Source organism: Triplophysa dalaica, chromosome 6 (assembly GCF_015846415.1).
Source record: "Triplophysa dalaica isolate WHDGS20190420 chromosome 6, ASM1584641v1, whole genome shotgun sequence".
Lineage (NCBI taxonomy): Eukaryota > Metazoa > Chordata > Actinopteri > Cypriniformes > Nemacheilidae > Triplophysa > Triplophysa dalaica.
Genome location: NC_079547.1, coordinates 4,514,528 through 4,537,958, shown reverse-complemented (window position 1 = coordinate 4,537,958; position 23,431 = coordinate 4,514,528). Strand labels below are relative to the sequence as shown.

The window sequence follows — 23,431 nt, the reverse complement described above, 5'->3', positions numbered from 1 at the left end:
GGAAAATGAGACGGAGACATGGGAAGAAAATGAAGGTCTGCCACTGGTCACAGGGGGGACTGAGACAGACCCGCAATGTGAGACACAATTATTTATTTATTTTGTGTGTGTGTGTGGTGCAACCACAGATTTACCTGTCTGCCATCACCCTTACAGAAATGAATCATCTTACCTTTTATTAAAAGTTTAGTAATCTTTTTTACAAGGATTTTGACCATTTGTATAAACACAGTTTAACTACAAATGGTTAAACTAAGGTTACTACAGTGACACCGTAAAGTCCACACCGTAAAAAACTATGATGACAACACCAATGTCCATTTTAAATAAAAAATAAATAAACATGGAAAATCTCTAAATATGTCCGTAGGGTGTGAGTGCGTGAGTGAATGAGTGTGTGTGCCCTGCGATGGGTTGGCACTCCATCCAGGGTGTATCCTGCCTTGATGCCCGATGACTCCTGAGATAGGCGCAGGCTCCCCGTGACCCGAGGTAGTTCGGATAAGCGGTAGAAAATGGAATGGAATGGAATGGAATCTCTAAATAAATACATATTTACATAATGTGGCTTATATTATTTTAAATAAGATAAACATTTCTATTTATATTACACATTAACATTTTATATTAATTAATAATATTCGTACCACACAATAACATGTACATGTACAATTATATGTATAATGAAAGTTATTCTGCGATATGCAGATATTTTCAAATAATACAAATGAATACAGACGAAAATTTGACAAATATTGTTTTACCTACCACCTGTCACACTTAAATAGTAATAGGCCAACAATAGTCTACTCCAAAAACGCTTACGTGTTTGTGAGTTATCAACAAAGTGACCCAAGTGTACAATAGTGGTGGACAAAAATGAATAGCTGTCTGACAGGAGGGCATAAAAGCGCGTTCCCGCGTCTCATCTCTCTCATGCGCAATGATTGACATGCACCGAGAGCCTTCGGTGGGCGGAGATATCCCATCTACGAATCCAATCAGACGGCGAGGGCGGAGCCTAAGCATCACAGTCTGAGCTGTAGTGTTACAATGTAACAAAAGCAGCAGGATGAAACATTGAAATAATGCGCGCGTGTATCAAGCGCTGGGTTTACGCGGGAAGCGAATAATTACGCACAACACGGCACCGACAGCTCGCGCACGAGTCAGTTAAGCGTTTAAAGTCCACTTGACACTTACAAGTGAGCTCACGTTTCAGCTGGAGTAGAGCACCGGGGTCAGAGAGAAACGGGACAGGTCTGCACGATACCGAGCACCGAAGCACCGCCGCAGCTGTAGAGGAGAGCGCACGGAGGACCGGAGCGGGGCCGACATGGACGAGCAGCCGCGCCTGATGCACGCTCACGCGCCCGTGGGGATGACCGGACACCCGGGCTTGTCTCAGCACATACCGGAGAACAGCGACGGCGACGGGAGAAAGCAGGACATCGGAGACATCTTACAGCAGATTATGACCATCACGGACCAGAGTCTGGACGAGGCGCAGGCCAGGTGAGATGTCACCACAGTCATGTCAGTGGATCTGGTGCTCAAGAAGTAAAATTACAGTGCAAAATAATATACACTAAAATAGGCGACAATTAGTAATAATATGATATAGTTCAAATAAAATGATAAACAATAAAACAGTGGCACATTTATTAAGAGCATTACATTACATAACTATAATATAATTTAAAAAAATAAATTGTGAATATATTGTATTTATGTAAATAAACAATTTCCTTAACTTTACAATGACTTTACATTTCAAAATAATGAAAGCAAATTAAATGTAGACTTCTCTGCAAGAACTGTTATACAATACAGATATTGTGCTATAAGAAAGGAATGTGTGTTTTTGTGTCAATTTGTCATTTTGTGTGTTTACTTTCTTGACAGCTGGCTTACACTGACGTACCACAGTTTTTACTGCTGTATCTGTAGTGTTTTGTGCTAAATTGACCATGTCAATTGCATGCAAGGGAATAGTTTAAATGTTTGGTATCTTTTTTAAGACTTTGCATCCTGGTGCATTTGCAGATGTGATGTTATTGACTAAAGCAGGTATGGACTGATAACACAATAGCTGTTGTCAGTGTGTCCAAACACATGCAGTGTGTGGTGACAGACATCAGTGGATTTTTCTGACATGTGGTGCTCATTTTTTGTCAATAGAAATGAACAGATGCCACGATAGAATGTGACAGACAGGCATCTTGCATGTATGATGTCCTTTTAACTGGGACACATATGTTCTTCAGAGGTTTTAAAAAATATAGAGAACAAACGCATTTTACCCATTTTACGATATTTTGTGGTATTATAGAATAAAATTTCAAAATGTAAAAAATGTTAAGATGCAGACATTTTTATTTCTAGAATTCATTATTCATTACTCAGCCTTGAAGAGGTTTTTTTATGTGGATATGAAAGAAAATTATGTTTTTTGTTTCTGTAGATAATGTGAAAAATAGTGAAAAGTACTTTTGGGTTGTTACAAAGAAATACAAATACACAATTATAATTGCAGCCTTAATTATTATTAATAATAATGACCTTTTGTTAATATTTTACTATTATGTCACATTAAAATACAAATTAATCAGAATATAAACTATTAAACTACCGACTCAAGCTTTCTATAAAATGCAATTTATGTCACCATGGCTATTTTAAGGTCAGGCAATAAGAGAAAAATTCATCCTTGTAAACGCTCACCGCTGCCTTTCGATGTGTTTCAGGAAACATGCTCTCAACTGCCATCGAATGAAGCCAGCTCTATTTAACGTCCTGTGTGAAATCAAAGAGAAAACCGGTAAGTGGTGTTATCCTTACAAAATATACATCATGATCGCACAGCCCATTTAGCATTAATGATAGGATGATATATTTGTTGAGCACGACTTGGATATTTTGACCTTGTCTCTGTATTTCAGTGTCTGCTCTGAGAACCTTGTATTGCACACGTCATGACATATTTATGTAAACCCAGCAGGAAAAAATATTATAATTGGCAACACAGTGTTGTGTTGTAACGACATGCTGTGTCTCCCGAGTGAATTTTTATTTTCCTACATTGTGATTGGCTGTGGATATGTAAGGCTGTGGATCTCGTTGTGTGAATGTGTCTTTGTGGCAGAGCTGGTGAGGAAATGAGGGAAATCGTCTGTAAACATTCTTCTCTTTTGACCTCTCATTGGTAAATCATTTTTACGTTATACCTATTCAAAGTGTAGTAAGCTTGTCTTTCTGTACCTTAACAAGAAATCCAGCCATGTTCTGGTTACAAAAGTACAATATTAAATTACCAATCATAACTTGCCTTGATGCTGTGTGTAGACATGTTTGGCCAAACACCATGAATGAAATTTTTATTTTTTTGTGAGCTGTCAGTCATAGATTTTGTGGCTTTGTGATGTAACTTTGCTGCCAAATGATGAAAAAAATGTGGTGACTTTTCTCAGAAACAGAATGGCTCTAATGTTTTGTTTTTATTTGGCTTCCCCGGGCCGTGAGAGTAGGAATTACGATGGATCTGTGCTTGTGAGATATCGAGACCTTATCGCTCTGCGGTTTGGTGCGGAAAACGGTTCCAGCGCGTTTCACAGTCATTAGCGCATGAAATAAAAAGGAGATGAAGTAGATTTCTTTATCATTATCTCTCTGACGGCCCCGTTCCAGCTGTGAGGCAGTGGGAGGTTCTGATCTCGCTGTTTATTTTGTCTCCTCCACTGCCGTGATGGTCCGCTATGATGTTTTCATTGAGTTTTAGCCCCCCGAGCGCGGCCGGCGTCTCGGCAAAGGGGTGGGGGGGATCTGCGGCCTGCCGCTCCACTCCTGCTCTGCGTCCGAGACGGGAGTGACACAGCTATGCTTGGAGATCCACTCCCTGCCGTTTCGTTCTCTGTTTGTTTTTCTTTTCGGAGTTCACTCAGAGTTCGAGCTCACATGAAGCGCAGCACGTCATGAACGTATCCCAGACTGCACCGCTTCGATGCGCCCGTTTTCAACAGTACTCGAAATATACGAAGGGCCTCGTATGCGTCCCAGTCAGAACCACTACGCTTAATAGCGTTAATGTTAAAGGTTTGTTTGTTTTGTGGTTGTGTATCATTCTGTGTAAAAATCATTTATCTGAAACATCTTTCCAATTTAAACTTTTAAGGAAATAGATAAAACATTTTGCATATGGGATTTGCTTAAAACCTGGACTTTGAAAGTGAAGAGAGTTTGCCATTTGTTTATTCCTCGTTTATGAGATGAGAGACATATTTTTTCGCATATGGTTTTTGATATAATCAAAATTGGTTTTGTTTGATGTATATCACTCCTCGACAAACACGTGTGAGAGGAATGTTGGCGTTATCTTGATCTTTTGTAGATTTTACGCGACGAAAGCGATGAAGTAACTCATGAATGATATTGCAAAACATGAAATGTGTTTCAGCTGATACCCCCCGTTTTAGTGTTACACGAACAAGATGCTTTAACTAAATAAACTGACTGAAGATTTAGCATTTGAAAATATTCGCAGGTGATTTGTAAAATTTAATGTTAAGTTAACCTGAGGTCTATGTTTGGTTATAATATAAAATAATATTTTATATTTATTTTATATTAAAATGAATATTAATTTAGAATATATTTGATTGAATATTATTTGTATTGTATTAATTGTTAACTACTCAACAGTTATTGGTTCTTTGCGTAAGTCAACCGGCTGTTCAGTTTGGGCCACATAATGTTTGTTTATGTTGTTGCCGCTTAATAAAAGTATTATTCAAAGTATTATTAAATACCATTTAATATTTTCTTTGTAATCATTATTTTTATGAAACCACTTTACATTTGAACACATTTTGATTTACATGATCTAAAAAATAAAAATAGTCTTGGCATTAAAGTAAAACCATCTACAATAAAATATGTAAAAAATTCCACAATTTGTTTAACATTGATAAATCATCACAGTACATTTGCATTAAAAAAATGATAGTGTTGAGAATGAAAAGTTGAAATTCAGGAAATTCAGAAAATTCAAAGAAGTCAAGATCACGTACAGTACAGTACTGATGGTGTGTCCGTGTAGCATGTTTGTCCTTCTCCTCCCAGTGTGTTGATTGACACCTGCAGGGAGGACATGAGCCCAGGTCACGACCTGACCTTTTGACCCTGCTCTCTGTTTTTACTGGGATATACAGAACGCCGGATACAGAGTGTCTTTTTCATTGGGTTTCTGAGGCGTTGTCGTCTAAATGCTCTTAATCACTTTCATTGCACGTGTACTTTCATTCTCGTCTGTGGAATGTGTCTTTGTAAGGGCTCGTGTGTGTGTTGACACAAGGGGAGGATGTGTTTATGCAAAGGTGGATTTGGAGTGTTTTACCTTAATCTTTGTGTGTTATAGTTTTGACACCTTAAAAATCACCTGACTGTTAAAACTATTTTGACTCTAAATTCTGATTGGATGTTCCCCAGGTCACATGGTGTGAACACATGAACATATTCTCTATTCGTGCTTTGTTTTACAGCAATGGACATTGAAAAAATATTAACTATTGACTGCTTTAAAATCTTTTTAAATGGAAATGAAAGCGACTTGAGGTTGTGGGTAACAGTAATTTTACATCGACTACAGAGTCTAATGTAGTCCACCTTACTGCATAACACTCTTCTTTTGGTGCCATTACACTTTGATTTCTCTATTTACAGATCTAACTCCAATAGTTGTTTACCCGTTTTACATAAAAGCACTACATGCATTTATCTGCATACATGCAATTTATTATTGAACTTAAAATGTAATTTGCTATGTAATTAGTTTCCAATTAGAAATGCTCTGCTTGTTGACACCTTCATGAAAACAAAGGTAACGTCCGTCCTAGCATCTGTGATCTTTGAAGCGTGTAGCCTAGAATGATGTTGGAAATGCTCTGGCACCAAATGGTTTTCCAAAAATACCCTCTGAAACAATTCCAGACAGATCAGTTGGCTCGCACGGGCCCAGCGGCTTTCTGAAGCTTGTTTCGTTATTCTTTATAGCAACATAACCCAGCCAGCGCTTAAAAGGAACAGTGCAAATATATTTCCCCTCTTTGGTTTTGTCTCCGTCTTTCTGACACATCGAAACTCGTCTCTGTGGAAGTGGAATTCTTGGATCTCTTGGAACTTCAGAACGGTGTCAAGGTATCTAATTGCCGATTGTCAGAGTTCGTTCTGTGACACCACCTTGAACCTTCAGCTTTGACAGAGACAGAAGCGGCTCTTCACCATGGCAGAGTTTTTGAGCGCCTGTCAGAGATTTTACATCGCGTACAGATAGTCGTTAACTTCAGAAACCTTGAAGTGAAGCCCTAATAGAAGCTGTTGATGCACGAAGTGCGTTGCTTTCTTTAGTTTTTTTTACTTTGTTTGTTTGTTCCTTTTAAACAGTTTTTCGTATTTTTTGCACTACGAGCAAAGAAAATGATTAGACTTTATCATAAACGTATGTGAAAACAACAAAAAATTGACAAAAGATAACAAAAATAATTTTGTTATTTGGTTCCAACACAAACAAGGCATTTGCAGTGTTCTTATAAAAAATGTATGTTACGTGCAATTGCCTTCAAATTACTTTTAACTTAAAATTGAAGAGGATCATGTTTTATTTTTATTTGTTTATAGAAAATAAATGTATTTCTAAATCCTGGTTTTTCATTTCATTTTTTCAATATAATTTTTTATTGCACACGTTTGTAAACACATCGCAACCATTATTTAAAACTGCTGTCAAATCAAACAAATCTTGTCTTGCTGTGTTTTTCCTGCCAGCAAACCTCAACAAAAGGCTAGTTTTCTTGTGGCATGTGTTTAAACAGTGTAAGGTTTAACGCCTGCGGTTCGGGTGATGTAATGTTATTTTTTTACGTGTGAGAATAAGGTGAGGAGAGGGCGGGGCGGGATTATTTGACAAGGCTGAAATGAGCCAGAGATGACTTCTCCGGGCGCGCTCGGCACGGAACAGCAGCGTGTGGAGTTCTCCGGCCTGTGTGAAACTCATCTCAAACTTAACACACCAGTGGCCGCACTAGTATATACTTCAGCAGCCCGAATAAATCAACAACAGCCCTTCTTTATCTTTTCAAACAGCGGACTGACATACATTTAACATGTTAACAATGACATGCTTGATGACATTTTAACGCTTTTGTTGTTGTTTTCCAGTTTTGTCCAAAAACTTGAGTCTTAACTCTTGGCAGTAGGTTTGAATATCAAGAAGTCAAGAAACAGATGTTAAAAATCTGATGTTACTTTTGGTTTATTCATAACTCTAGGAATGAAAGGTCAGATTGCAGATGAGGAGAGAGTGCATTGTGGGATGGAAGATCTCATGCACTAATGCACATTTTGGCAAATGTAGTAGGTCATCCGGGTATTTTAGGCATAAAGTAAATTTGCATACTGCACACAGTATACGTGCTGTAGGCTCCAGTAACGATGAGAATAGTATATTTAAGAAAAAGAATGGAATATTATATTTTTAAACAAACAAACAAAAATAAGATTGAAAACCTTTGCTTTTGTGGCTTTAAATCTTAGTTCAGATAAACTGCAGACACCCAGGCCAGGATTCAGTCCCAACGTGCATTGTTCTCGCTTTCATTTGCTTGTTTTCTGCATGTGTGTTTTCAACATGCTGAAGCAGCATCTCTCCCCGGAAAGCGAACGAGCGGATTCAAGAATCACATCTGTTGGACGGGCTCATCATCCTTCGAGCGTAAACGCTAAAGCCTAATCCAGCACATAATAGAGCCACACGCACGCTGGCTGGCGGCGCGAGGCCAGCGTGGCGTTTTTTGGAACGGTTCCGCCAGGCTTTCGCTAAAATGAGATTAGGAGAGCACGCAACAGCAGTTATGGTGAAATCTGTCATCGTTCTCTCTGAGTATACACTGGAGCACAATCACATTGCCTTATGAATTATGCAAATTGTCAGTGGCTTAATTGAGATGTGTTAATCATATTAAGAAGCTTAATAGCTGGAATTTAACTGTGATGCTATTTGGTAATTAAGCACGACGGCGAGTTTGTGGTGCCATTGATTGAACAGTGTGCTGAAGACAACATCATTGTCTTTCGGTCTGTCTACCAGTAGTAGCTGGGTGATGTTTCTCACTGCCATTTTAACTAAACAACCATTTTTACAAGACTCAAAACGGAAAATGTAGTATCTTTCGTTACTTCCATGTATAAAAATGGTGAAATTCTTGTTTCATCTTTATTCGGATTAATGGGTGTCAAGGTTTGCACTTAATAAGCCCTATTATTTTGTGAACTGCAGGACAATAAATAGGATAAGCAAAACAATTGTATAAAGAAAAGAGATGCAGCGATATATCGTCCAATAATCGTTATCAGGCAATAAATGCAATTTATCAAGCTATTGGCTGATAATATGGGCCGATATATCCTGTCAATAAAAAGTGAACTGCTAAAATGCAATTAATTTGTGCTCTGTATATAGAAAATGTTAAGAATCATCATCAGTTTGATGTTCAATATTAATAGTCAATATAAATTTATAACATTCAGAAAGTTTAGAAAAACAAATCTTATGGATTAATCTTCAGAATCGGCAGATATCATGCTGAATAATTGGCTATTGGTGGAGAAATTTAGTATCAGTGCATCTCTAATAAAGATCTATGGTATTGCTACAAAATTTATTTTTACAAGAATTATATCACAACAGCGATAGTTAGTTGTGTTGCACATTAAAAAAATGGCAGATTTGTGTTCGCCAAGGCAATAAAACTAAATGCACCACCGGAACAGTCTGAAATTTCTATCAATATAGCTGTTCTTATCTATCAAAAAAATAGCATAATAGAACAACTGCTCGCGAAGTGCATTAAACATCACGACACGCAGTACATCAGCGAAGTGCTGCCGATGTTATCGGTTTGTTTGCTTCGTGTCGTCTGTTCCAGGCAGCCCTCCATAAAGCGTGTAGGTGGAGACACACTCGCCCAGCGTTACTGCCAGCTTTCTTGATACGTTACGACTTTAATCAAATCTGAAAATTTGTAATGCGCATTAAAGTGAATGAGAAGTGCTTCTTGCTAGTGCCGTTGCCATACCAACCCCAGAGGAGTCGTCTGTCTTTAATGCAAGGTTCAGAATCTCATTTCCTCCCCCACCCCCCCTCGCCATCGCAGTCACTGCAGGCAGTCGCCACATATGGCGAGAGAGAACGAGAGAGCGAGAGAGAGAGGGAGAGACCTCTCTACACATAGTGGAAATGACACAAATTAATATACACTACTTAAACCAGACCAAGATTAATGGATGCCTTTCGCTGCAGTTTAGTCCCACTGTCAGTTGCCCGGCGTTCCATGGGCAAAATCAACACTAATCAACATTTATCCCCCTTTTGCCCTCGGCTCTCAGGATACCCACAACTGCACCCCCCCACTCGTATATGCACCCCCCGCTACGCTTTTCACTTCTCATGCAGCTCACCCATACATCACAGATCCTCCCGTCCGCACCTCGTCGCAGTACGTTGCATCACAGACATGATAGATTCACCCTTTTTTATTTGCATCTTTGCCTCTGATAGTTAACAAGGTGAAATGTTGTATATGACACATAATGCGTGCTTTTGTTCTCATTGCAACCCGGAATATATATTTTAAATTGTGATACATTTCTGTTTGTACTCAGACATTTCATTTATGCATTTTGCAGATAATTTATCCAAAGCAACTTACAGTGCATCTAGGTTTACATGTTCTTCATTAGTTTTTGGATTGATTGTTGAATTCAACCCACAACCTTTGTGTTGCTAATGCACTGCTCTACCAATTATAGCACTCTTCAAAATTCTCAGTTTGTTTACTGAGATAAATATAACAGTAAACATGATTGTGAACTTTCCAACAACACTGAGCTTCCAGTATCTGGATCTTGACTAACCCTATGTCTTTTGCAAACAAGCTCAGTACGGTGTGATGGCCGGTGAGGTTCACACGTGTGTTTTCTTTAGACAAGTCTGGCTATAGTGATGTTTCCCTATAAGCTTCGTATGCATCGTGAAGTGTGATTAGAGTTTGAATTGATGTGTATCTCTGTGCTGATGTTAGAAATCAATACAGGGATGACCGTTCCTGTGAGCTTCCCTAGAGAGACAAGTAAAGTAATGCCTCTAAAATCTCTCTCTCTCTCTCTCTCTCTCTCTCTCTCTCTCTCTCTCTCACGCTCGCACTCATTGAATTTTTGTCTCTCTCTTTTGTATATATTGCCTGGCTATGCCAATTGCTCATAATTGGACATGCATAAAAGAAAAATAAGAAAAAAGCTGCTGGTGTCTGTCAATAATTATTACAACAAACGTGTCCTTAAAATCCAGTTTCTAACAGTTCTCATCCATTCCTTAAATTATGTAGTTAATCCAGCACTTTAATATTATTTAACATTATTCAAATTGGTGTTTTGCTCTTGGAGAGACAACATTTACTCGTTCATATTTTGACACATTTTAGATAATATTAAGCTCATCGAACCTATGGAATAACACAAAGTGAAATATGAGAATTGTGTTGCGACTAAAAAAATGTTATTATTTTTTCACAATAAGGCTAGGTTAACAAACTTCATACATTAAAGCATACACCTTGAAATCAAATCCATGTTCACTCAAGTGTTCTAAAACTTTTAAACAGTAATGTACATGAACCCTTTTTTTGACAGTAATGTAATTTAGCGTCCTGTTTGATTTTGTGTCTGCTCTCACGTGTCTGTTTAACTATCTTAAAATAGCCCCTTCGACATTGCGCTCGTGGCACGGAAATGTTTTTTCAAGGAAGCATGTGGAGTCTTGTGCCCCCTGAAAGGAAACAAATGTTTGCGCGAAGCACCGCGGTGGTTTTGGCCGCTTTCCCAGCACAGACACGAGTGCCATCCCGGGTAACGTTTGGCTCCGGAAGAAAATGCCGGAACCGAAGTTCATGCCGTTGTTGGAAGAACCGTGATACCACTCGGTTGTTTAATGCCCGAATTCGACATTTTATGATCCGTAACCCATCTCACCTCGCTTACATACAGCGTGATGAGCTATTTTCTCCCCAGTCTTGTTCTTAAAGAGCTTTGGCGAGCAGTAGTTCTGCTCAGTTAAGTCCTAGTGGATTCGGTAAATGGAGGACATCTCCGTCTAGCTTGCTCAGCACTTCAGAAGACATGTCCTCACGCAAACCTCTGCAGTGTCAGGGGTGTCAAAGATGAAACAGGTGCTTGCCGTTTCACAGGTCATCCCAGGACTTCCTATTGAAAAGGTTACGAGTGGAGACGGGCAGGTTTGTGTTATTTGAAACGGAGTCCTTGCCAACTTTGATCAGTTGTTGTGAAATGTGCAGTTTGTCTTGAACGCCTCTTACGCTTTCATGAGAGTACAAAAGACTTTTCAGAAGAGATTTAAGGTTACGTGTTTCCTAAAGTTATACGAGGCATTTAGTTTTGCTCACTGAGCATTCTCTCTCTCTCTCTCTCTCTCTCTCTCTCTCTCACACTCTCTCTCTCTCTCTCTCTCTCTCTCTCTCTCTCTGTCTCTCTCTCTGTCTGTTTGGCAGTTTATGACTTGTGGCCCAGAATACATGCATGAGTCATCTGGACTCAGAACCAGATCAGCACTAACAGGAATGCTGCTCTTCTCTGTCCTGTCGCGCTTCATTTACTGCTGCCTGCATCCGGCTCGCTACATTCAGTCCTGCATTATGACATTCACCTGCCTCATGGCAGTCCAGGGATACCAAAATTTGGGACAGCAACAATTTTTTTTGGCACTAGTTAATTTTGCTGTTCGGGTGAACCTCAGGTGAGCTTGCAATGACTACAGAATTGTTGTCGCAATACAACACTGCTCATTTGAATAAAGTTAAACTTTATTCGCCGAATCCCACTTTTCTGAAAAGTAACCCTGAACAAAAACAAATGATTCAGGTTGCTATATTGTCAATCAGAAATGAAAGTCCCCCGAACTTGCGACACACGCATTCGGCCGTCCGCAGGATTCCCGCTTCTCATTTGCGATCAGCAGAGCCTCTCCATTTGCCGGAGCACCATACAGTGTTCCTAATGAAAATGCCAGTCAATATCACGGTCATAATCTTCTCCTCAGCTCCCAGATTCATCAGACGGCTGATGGCTTTTCACTTGCTCTCTTCTACTGGTGTAGATCACGATAGCTTCATCTGCCGCGAGCAGTTTGGAGGTTAAGGTAACCTTGATAAAACGCTCATCTCAAGCGACGCTCATCTTCAATCCATCTTCCGCCATCATAGACTATTGAAATGAAGCTGTCGAGAGCAACACAATACTGAGCAGGGAAATGGGCCATTTCGGATGTTTTGTGTACCACATAGACTACGAAATCTCCCCGTATGGATTCGCAGTCAATTTCCTTTCAGTTTCAGTTGCTTTTTATCTCTCACGCTCCTCTCTCTCTCTGCTTCATCTCTACCTCATCTCGTTTTTCCTCCTGTTTTTTATTCACCAGCCATTTGTGTTGCCAGCCAGCGACGCAAATTAGGAATATACAGGCTGGTGTCAAAACGAGTGCTCATAAAATATTAACAGCGTGTAGGATATTTTACGTGGCAACATTCTTTTTCATTTTTGGTTCTGTCAGCACATGCTGTGGCACAGTTATTTGGGTGCATTTATCTAGTTTAATGCCGCTTATACGAAGGCGTTGTCTCACAGCATCTTTTCTTCTTAGAGTTACATCGGTGGTGGTACCCAGAAGCATTTTTAACAGGCGTTCGGGTTTGCAGATTTTACAGATTTTTGACTAGATGGCCCGTTTAGTTGGTCTGAAGTATCCTTGCATGGTTCTGATGACAAAATGTAATTGTTCCAACATGTTCAGTTGTTTCATTAAAAATATATCCATTTATAAAAAATGCTTTTAAATCGAAGACTTGGACCAAATGATGAAGAAAACATTCCTTCAGTATTCTATAATAAGCATCCCGTAGTGAGACCTCAAGCTGGTTGATAAATGTCAAGAATTCTTTGTACAAATTCTAGGCAAACTTTGAAGATTATAAATATAACATGATTTATTTTCGATGTTTAGTCACCACATAATACACATAGCTACAGCATTATTCTTTAGTTTTGATGGATGTGGACAAACCCTGCTGACCAGTTTTCTCAGCTGTCATAGGTCGCAGATAAACTGACTCGTGTAGATACACTGAATATTACTTAATACATATTTTAGACGTCCTTCCTGACATGGACATCAATGAGACGTCAGAACGCTCAAATTTATCCTCTGGATATCAGATGATTGATTCTGTATCTTTTCATCTGCATGCTTCCTGACGCCTCTGAACGCATCTGTCCGAGTGGGCGGAGATGAACCCTGAACCTGCCTTTTCACACCACGACGCCAATAAAGAACGAGGTGTCAATCACACGCTTCGTAGCCTGTCCTGCGTCCTTCAGGCCCTAAGAGCCGTCACTCAACGTCCCGCCACCCAAGCGCTCGACGCAGACGGCCGAATCTCTATGATGCTCTTCAGAAGTCGCATACGCGCTGATAGAACGTAAATTATGACCTTCTTTAAGTAGGTGCGGGGGGCCGGCGTGCTGCTGACAGCGCATTTATTAATCAGCTGTGACATGTTTCATTGTTATTCTCGTCCACTGACATGTTTCATTGTTTTGATCGGTCCTCTGCTGCCTGTTTTCACGACAGACGGCTGAAATGAAAAGAGCATGCCATGAAGTGCAAACGTGTTTTTGGATGCGAGCGATTTTATGGACAGAAAGATGTGTAATTGGTAACCAGCATACTGCTACAGTGTTGGGAGACGGGTAACATATTGCTGCTGTCCTTCTGAAACCTCGTATTTTCATATTCGCGATTTTTATTTGTTGACATAAATCATTATTATTAGTCAGCCTTCATGTTTCTCAGTGGGTTTTGCAAATATCTATGCAATACAAAGCATTAAATATTTCATAGTCAATTTTGACAGAACAGTATTTAATCATTTAAAAAGTACAGTGTTTTTCAAATTTCCTGAAAAACATCAGCGGTTTCAGAAGGACAACAACATTAAAATTTAAAGCTGCAATCCGTAACTTTTTATGGGTTGAAAATTGAATGTTAAAGCATTGTAGCTTTTTACTGATTATGAAACTATAAAAATCGTGGATCTTATCAACTGAAAAGTAAACAGCCAATCAGAAGGTTGAATGTTTTCCCACAGGCTTTATTCTGATGTGTTATGGTCAGATAAATTGCTGAATAGTGCTGGTCCTGTTAATAAATAGAATCTTCTTCTACCACAAGCATCCCCGACACACACATACACAACACTAATGATGTAGTCGAGCTCTGCTCAGGTAGCTGTCAGGCCGCTGTGATTAATTAAATGCAAAACTAGGCCAATTTGTCACTTTCTTTGGTGTGGTCGGATAAAGAGGCTCGCGACGTGGTCTCGTCACTCTTCCATATGTTTATTCCTTCAATATGGGGTTGAAGATTTCTCACAATGTCTTAATTGCTGCGTAGGAGGCGTCGGCGAATCTCAGATTCCTTTTGAAACACGCCGAGTCGGTGAAGCAGCCAAGCCAAACACGCGTTGTGAAGTGCCTGACCTACAACACTCGTGTTCCAAGATGACTTTTTGCCAATATGACTTTTTGCCTAATAAATCAAGAGCCGGCTCTTGATTTATTAGGAACGGGAATGAGATGGTTGAAGATATTCTTCTAAATGTCACAGGCCGTGCTGTTGGGAATTTGTTTGATCTCGCGGCTCGTGTAAAGTTAGCTACTCTCCGGGTCTCTGGCTCCCTGTTAAATTTGTCAGCGCTCTGTCAAATATGCTAACACCCCACGTCATCCAGGCGGTCTCAACTTCACAGTATCCACCTTTCCTTCGTCCTAATTCGTTGTTTGGTTTTCCTGGCAGATGACTGTCAAGACCTGTTCTTCAAAATTTGAGGATAAGATGTACAGAAAGAGGGTCAGTTGATGTACAGATTCGTCGGATAGCTCAGCCATCTCATGTCAACGATGTTGGATTGTGGGTTTAAGGGATGTTGTGTGGTTACCAGTAACTGCTGACAGGGAGGACGAAAAAGCTTTAGTTTTAGAAAGCTACACGGATTTCTACTGGTTTGCATGTTTTGTTTTAATGCATTTTATCATGCATCAAACATGAATATCAATAATTTTGCCTCTCTATCTACCAACTCTATCTATCTAAAATTGCAGGTCCCAAATTTTAAAAAACTTTTAAAATCTTGTATGACATATGTATTGCGTCTGGTTATAAAGGCTTATTTTTGTTGTTTAAATACGCCATTTCTGTGTAAATTAACAGGCAAAACGCAAACACATTTGTAAAAAATTGTGTTATGTAAATACTCCTTAATTCCACTGCATAAATCCATCAGTCTATGTCAGATTTTCCCATCATGATAAACACAAAAAAAGCAATTCGATCTGGACCTGCTAATCAGGAAAACCACAAAAAACACTTTCATTTAAACAGAAAACAACCATCTAACAGAAGTTTAACTTGTCACTTCGCCGGCAGTTTTGGTCTTCAATATCCTGCTGTTGCGACTGGCAGAATATGACGCGTTTCTACTCAGAAGTGACACAAGCTGGAGGGAGCCGGATGACTAATGCAGAGCTGTGTGTTGATCGCCCCTTGTTCTCCTCTCCCTCTCCGCAGCCAACACACACATTTCTGTTTCCTGTACGTATGTTCGTTGCCGTTTCAATTGATTTGTAGTGAAGCAGACAGAGATGGCTGTGTACTTCATATATTCCATCAGCCACATTAACAGCGGGACCCAAACGGAGGTGCTTTGACTTTAATCATTTAATTGCAGACGGGTATGTAGATGTTGTTGGATTGCCAGTGACATATAATGATGGATTCTTCTTGTCTTGAGTGTGTTGTAGCACTACATAATATAATTTTGCATCACATTATGAATCATTTTATGTTGTGCTATGTGTATTGTAATATAGCTGCTGGGCATGTATATATTTGTTACGAATGCTTATTTTTGGATAATCCAGTAATATATTCAAATACAAAGGTATTATGTATGACAGTGACAGTAGAGCTTCACATTAGGCAACAGGAGGTAAAAAATGAAAGGTTTAAACTGTAAAATAAAGCATTGTTTTGAAGTAGCTGTAGTAGGGCAGTCAAACGAAGGACCTTTGTCACAGAGGATTTGAACACAGGAAGTGCTCATCGAAGCAGTGTATCAAGTTTATCCAGTTATGTTTATTACAATAGGCTGCAATCGCCTATTTGATGAAATGCCTCTTATAATGAATGTCCGCAAAATTATTTCAAAATCCAGACATTTTGAGAGACATGAGAGAGATATTCTGATGATTACTGTGAACAGATTTCTACAAACTCAACCGAATTTGAACCACCAAAGCCGATCTGTGAAAGCAGTGGCAGTTAAACATTTGTGATTATTTCATCACACTGTATCAGTCGGTGCTCCAAATTAGTTATCAGTGTGCCGCAGTGTGATGAATAAGATTAGAATGTGAATTTATTTGTATTAGATATTTTTATCACCTATTGTATGTTATTTTTCATTGACAGTCATGTAATTCCCAAATACACCAAAATTCATTAATATTCAATGTAGTCGAGCTCTCATCGCGTTACACTTTTGAGATGAATTAAGTGTTTAATATCAATACATTTCTTTTAGGCCATGCCTTCTTCATTACCATGCATTCGGGTATTTTAAGGGCTGGAATAACAACCCGCGTAAGTATTACTGCTCTTACGGAAAATGACCAATAAAGACCCATGGTTTTACTACAAATATATATTACACTTTCACTATAATACAACCATGTGTAATTTCCATAATGGGTGTTTATCAGTTATATTCGTTTCAAAAAATATATTACCAGTATGAGAAAACACAGGTCTGTAGTATGTTAGGAAATACATTTATTTATTATTTAGAATGGGCGTTTGGATTGGAAATATATTTACAGGAACATTTCAGCAAGTTAAAGAGATAAAAATCCTCAGTTTCAAAGCGCATATTGCACACAAACGTACTTCCTCATGTTATTTAAAAAGAATGGCACTCCATTTCGCAGTATCAATATCACCCATGCTTTCCTCAATTGTTTTGTGTCAAGAAATTGTGAAAACTGAGGTAAGGAGGTCGATGTTCAGCTTTAAAGCATCCGGGTGCAGCAGTAACACCGCTGGTTAGCGGATTCAGCCGTTGGTTTTAACTGTGTTGCTACGCTACTGGAAAAAACCACCACACTGCTTCGCTTACCAGATACGGGAAATGTGATAAAGATCCATGAATCGCATCCAGAATAAAACTTTGTGTTTGTGCACAGATTATTTTTGTATTTATAAACACAAGTATATATTTAAGAAAATATAAAGTAAATAAATAATTTAAATGATATATTAATATTATTATATGCATGCAGATATTTCTAAAAAATATACATTTATATGTATGTGTTTGTAAATCCACATATGTAAACACAAATTTTTATTCCGGATGCGATAAATCGCGATTAATCGTTTGACAGTCCTAAAATTAAGGATTATTTTTAAATATTAAAATAAATTAAAAATAATGTGTTAAGTATAAATTAATAAAATGAAGTATAAATATTATTAATATTAATATAACTTTTTGATTTTTAATAATAGTCCCTGTGGTCGCACACCATTCGATATCTTATATAATGTTAATTTCTTATACACATGTTCTGTATTTGCGTTTCTTTGTACCCTCTTTCTGCATTACTATTATGTGTAAATATAACCCACAGTCCCCGGCCAACAATAGCCACATCAAAATACACACAACAATCCAGCGTATACTGTCATTCCACAAGCCGTAACCGCACTCACAAACACATTTCCATCCACAGCCTCTATTTCTGCTTTCATCAGCCGGTAATAACATGCGGCTCAGGGGTCCTGCGGGCGTCTGCTGTGATCTTTCTGGGGCTGGAGGTCTTCAGACCCCGAGCTCGCTGTCCCTTTAGCCCGAACCTTCACTGCTGACAGGGTTCATGTTTATTTCATCTGGTGTCTGCGCCGTCTCGATTCTCGGCAGCCTCGCGTGTCATTAACGCAGGAGAGAGGACCCTGCAGTGGCGCAGCTAATGAATTCCACTGCGGCTCGGCTCTCCTCACCTCGTTACCCCGGCTCAGGGTGTCAAATTAAAACTGCTGGAGAAGAGAGAGCGCGTGTGGGTGGGTGCCGAGGCGCTGCGGCTTCGACATTGTGGTCAATAATCAAGAGCGTGTGGTTGCTAGGCTGGAAATTGTGGTCGTGTTTGAAGGAAGCCGTCAGATTGATGGTGGTGGCGGGCTGGAGATGTTGATTGTTGCACACAACTAATGATTTCTGTGCTGAGATGAATTCGGGGATTGTTATCGAGGGCATCAGATTGAGTTGTTCTGAGAGGTGAATTTACTGAACAGACACTTCTGTTTGTGGTGTTTCAGTGCAAAAAATGATTTGGTAACCACAAAGTTTAAATGGGTAGTAGGCTACTTAATGCACCGAGTTACACTTTTTTAGAGCCGGCTCTTGTGGTATAAGCCTGGCGTGCAGAAAGCAAGTGTTATACAAAATTGTACTGAAAGATGCTAGTGTATGTTCTCCAGTGAACAGGGCAACAATCATTTATCACATGATTGAAACCAACACCGTTATCCGATCTATCCAGATGTGCAAAGTAAAGAACTGGAGGTTTCTTGATGTGATGGGGTGCTCCTTTACTTTCAGCCTGTTGTATTTTTAAAATAACATTCCCTAAAACACCTTTTACACTTGCTTGTTTATTAAAATTGTCTATTATTGTGTACTGTAGCACACACACACACACACATACACACACATCACATAAAAAATACTTGGAAGCTTGATTAAAAATAATGTTCTCAACCATATTTAATTTGATTGTTCTTTGTCTTTACTCACTTTATGAAATATTTCATGTCACTGTTTTCTCATTTATATACAAGATCCTTCATAACCATTTGGCTGGGTTTTCCTATTTGAGAAACGAAGGTCTAGTAAATCAGTAGAGTTTATATATAAAAGAGACATGAAAGTAACAAAAGCAGATTTAAGATTCTTTAAATGCAACCATCTTATGACAAAAATTAAAAGGTTGAAATTGGTTGCTGGGTTTTGGGAATATCAAGAGAGCAAGCATCTAAGTGCACAACAATGGGTTGACATTAGGAGTGCCTTTAAAAATGACTGACTCCCTGAGCAGTGCACTTTATGTTTAACTTTACATCAGAAAATTGACTAATTAAATGACCAGTGAAAATGCCTTTTATCATGCAAATATATTTACATGTCGGTTTATAGATTAAGTTATTATTTTCAAAAAGAGGTGGATAAGTCTCTTTGTAAACAGATGTAATGTAATAATTTGTCGGTTTTTGATGACATAGTTAGTGTTCAGCTTGTGCTGCTGTCTATTGGTGATTCAGATGTCATTGAAGAAGTGTTATTGAGTCTTCATTTCCGTTTAGCACATTTTGCCGAAGTTCTGGTCTCTCGTTTGAAAAAACCCTATAAAACGTGATCAGCCTGAAACATTGTGTGAATTATATATATAACACTGTGAGTGTTAACTTGACCTTTTTTAACACTTGCGTTTCTGCCGTTGAGCTTTTAGAACGATTCAACTTCAAATTGTGAAAGTGAAGAAATTTTTCTCAACAGCTTAACACTCACCATTGAAGAATCATAGCTCAAGATGATTGCTTTTTGTTTAGTTTTACAACAGGGCCGGTTGAAATGTAACCAGGGCAAATCTGAATTATACTGGCATAAACATTCATACTGTTGATTCCTGCCAGCTCTGTTATTTGCGTATCTCCCTAGTCCCTAGAATAAAGCAAAAATAGACGCTGTACCTCTTTCTCAATATCACTCTCTTCTCAGACAGCACTGGCAGATGGGAAATGGTGTCAATCAATTCATCAGAGCTATGTCTCCTTTGGGAGTTTGTTTTTTTCTGTGCGTGTGCGTGTGTGTGTTCAGGCATGCTAAGAGGGGCGGGATCTAGAGAGAACACTGTGTTACACAAGAGAAACATTACTTTTGCCAACAATATACAAAGGCTGTAAGGCAACAAGACACGTTTTAAATTTACATTTAGTCATTTGGCAGACGCTTTTATCCAAAACGACCTACAGAGAGTTCGGGGAGCAATAATACAATAGGTGCTGATACAAAGATTCAACAAATGCTAGACCAAGTTTTGTGGATCTTCTTGTCTACAAATGCTTAAAGCTATAATATTGCCATTTTGATATTCATGATATCCCGAAATCCTGTGCGTTTTTAGGTTTTATTAAAAGTTTCTTCGCAACATAAACAACTCCACTCATTTCTCAAATCAAATGTATTATTCATATTCTTTTTTTTAATTGTTACAAAGCAACAATGAAAAGTTTTACTTAAAATTCATACATTTATAACAAATTCTTCCTCGGATTGCCGTACTGTACATCCTACCTTGATGCATCCTGCCTTTGTTTGCAAAAAAATTAATAAATGCAGAGCATCAATTAATAGTATCGTAATATCTTGGTTGTGAACCACAATCTGTGGTGATTTGTATATTAAGAGAGATTAGCTGGATACGAGGCATACTATATTTTAATTAAGGAATTATTGAAAAATAACGGGAATGTGATTTGGGACTCTGTGGCAGAATATATAGAAGAGGCGTCCTGTCGGGTCTTAACAAAACGAAGAATGAAACACACTGCTGGCCTCCATTGAAGTACTCTTATGGCATGTGCGAGTGGCATGGCGGCTCAGAAGAGTTAAGACACGGAAGACTAGTTGTGTTGGCAATTATGGTAATGGGATGCTATTAGGCCATGATTCCATATGAGTGATCTGGGAGAGGGGAGCCCCGGCACTGGAAACGATAACAGAGTGCGTGCTTCTCCTTGATACGGCTCCAGCAAGAAAATTTGCATAATGAACCTCTCCAAGTAATGAGGGGTGTGGCCTAAACCTGCTGTATGGCGGAGGATTCCATTATACGCCTTTGCCTTATAGATTTTTTTATATAGGGTGAAAGATAGGACCCAAAGATACTATATCACAATGAATATATTTGTAATATTGAATATATTTTTATTTACACATTTATATTAACGTACACATTGTAATAGTCCGAAAATCCGTTTTAAAACACTTTCAAGCGTTGTTTACGGAGTCTGCTGATATCATAAAGTCAGGTGTGGATTCTCAGTGATGGGCATTTTATGTGTGGTATTCTAAAAAACGCTTACAGCAGCTTACAAGTTTTGTAAGTTTCCTGTTGGTCATGAGGAGGCAAGCGGCCGGTTCAAATGTAAACTAAAGCTGACAAATATCGGTTTCAGATTTTACAGTTCTTTATTAATTTGCCAGTGCAACGTAACATCTTGATTTATAAAGCTTCCTCCCGCTCACAGTATTGATGTTTTATTCCTGTTAGCTGTGCCGTGTGTTTAGGCGTGAAGGCCTGCATCTCCACGCCACTTTCAGTGATCGGAACGCTGTGAACTCTCAGAGGGAGATATTTAACACTCCGGCCCCCCTCCGGCTCTCCATCTCTCTCTCTTCTTTTTTTCATTCGGCCTTAATGAGAAATCCTCCTAATTATTTCAGTGGCTGTATTGGGGCTGGAACAGGAGCTGTAGGGACGTGACTGTGTTGCTGATGAACGTTTCCGATCAATAATTTAGGTCTGAGCGGTAATGACAGGGCTAGTAGAACACGGCACATCTGAGTCAGAGGTTACACCAGCGTCAGTGCCTGTTTCAGATAGAGCTTTTCACCTTGATGAGTGTTTTTATTAGAGGGAATTTATAGCCCGGGTTATTTTCCACGTAATGTTGCGTAGCCTAGAATACCTGACTAAAAGTAAAGTCTTCATAAAGTCTGGTTTAAATTGCAACCCACAGCAGATGCATTACACATTTTTTTTATGGCAAGATGTACACAATGTAGCTTTAAAATCAACAGGAAATCCCAAATCTTAATCTTTTATCCAAAATTATAACTTGTGACAAGGTGTTCCATGTTGGCTGATGTCATCAAGCCCTCCCATTTTTAAGCCCCTCCCACCACCTGGCTCCATTATAGTATACACCCCCTTATAAATAATGTACTAAAGATACCAAAAATATCTAATTTTGTTCATAAATACCTCAGACTAAAGAAGTAAGCCATGTTGCGAATGCTTCTTCATGTTGCGTTTAAAGGTTTTCAAGTTCACGTGAAGTTTGAGCAGACGCCCATGTGATCTAATGCAGTCTTTTCCCTCTCTCTCTGGAGGCATCCATCTTAAAGCTACTACCCCTAAGACAGGTCTTGCCTGTGGCCTTTCACTCAATTATTAAAGTCTGTTTCCTTCAATCTTTCGGTCTGAGACTCTTTCTATGCAGGAGAGGGACCGAATGTACTCAAACCCCCTTCAGCTCTTCTGACTGCACTCAAATCAAGGGCAGACCAAAGACAATCCTAAAAGGAAGTCAGAACTGCAGGATGGAAAAGGGGATGACCTGTAACTGCAGCTATCGAACCGTGGTTTTAGTAAATCCAGCTTTGTATTGGTTGGAAATATGGATGTGGATTTAATATTCCAGATGTTCCCTCTTCTTCAAACAGTATGATGTATTTCGGGTTGAGGTATGAGTTTCCTGTCACTGCGTGTGTGTTTGCTACAGAAGTAAATGGGAAATGTGATTGTGTGTCATTTGAGGGATTCATTTGTTTCTTATGTGCTCTTTGATTGATGTGGGGGGTCTTGAGTTTTTCCTCTTATTAAGACCAAATGCCTTGGTTTGAAACATTTGGTATTGAGTTGACTGCGTTACAGACGCGCATCAGACATGCCTGTCTTTTCTGGGTTTCGGGCCTTGGAGGTTGAAAGAAAATCGTCGCAAACGAAATCTGAAACATTTTACATCCCTGACACAACAATTTACCATGGTGTACCCATGGTTCCTGTCAAAATAGTTTCTGGCTGACGAGAAATATAGTGAAATGAACATAATTTTAAAAGTCTCATGTTGCCTTGGAAGCTCTCCTACAAAGTTTCATTCATCTTGCCTTATGATATGAATTAGGCTATGCAAAGTTTGCTGATTTGATAAGTAAAATGTTTTATTTAAAAAAACTAAAATTCTATAATAATTTGAATTATTTATTACATGTTAATATGTATTAATAAATGTAATAATTACATTTTTATTCTATTTTCATTTGTCTTTATTTCTTATATTTTTAATTTTATTTCATTATTTCATTAGTTATTATGAACTTATTAATATATTTAAGTCATAGAAAATGAATCTCTG

The 23,431-nt window shown here is 38.8% G+C and overlaps 1 protein-coding gene across 3 annotated transcripts in view; it reads left to right on the top strand.

Annotated features, from left to right (window-relative positions):
* The first annotated feature begins 1,067 nt into the window (after positions 1-1,067).
* Positions 1,068-23,431, top strand: part of pbx1b (pre-B-cell leukemia homeobox 1b) — a 58,342-nt gene continuing 35,978 nt past the window's right edge. For all 3 annotated transcript variants that reach the window (XM_056749893.1, XM_056749892.1, XM_056749891.1), the window contains exons 1-2: positions 1,068-1,515; positions 2,748-2,821. In XM_056749893.1, coding sequence (XP_056605871.1) covers positions 1,337-1,515; positions 2,748-2,821 — 253 coding nt within the window. In that variant the 5' untranslated portion in view covers positions 1,068-1,336. The remainder of the gene's footprint in view (positions 1,516-2,747; positions 2,822-23,431) is intronic.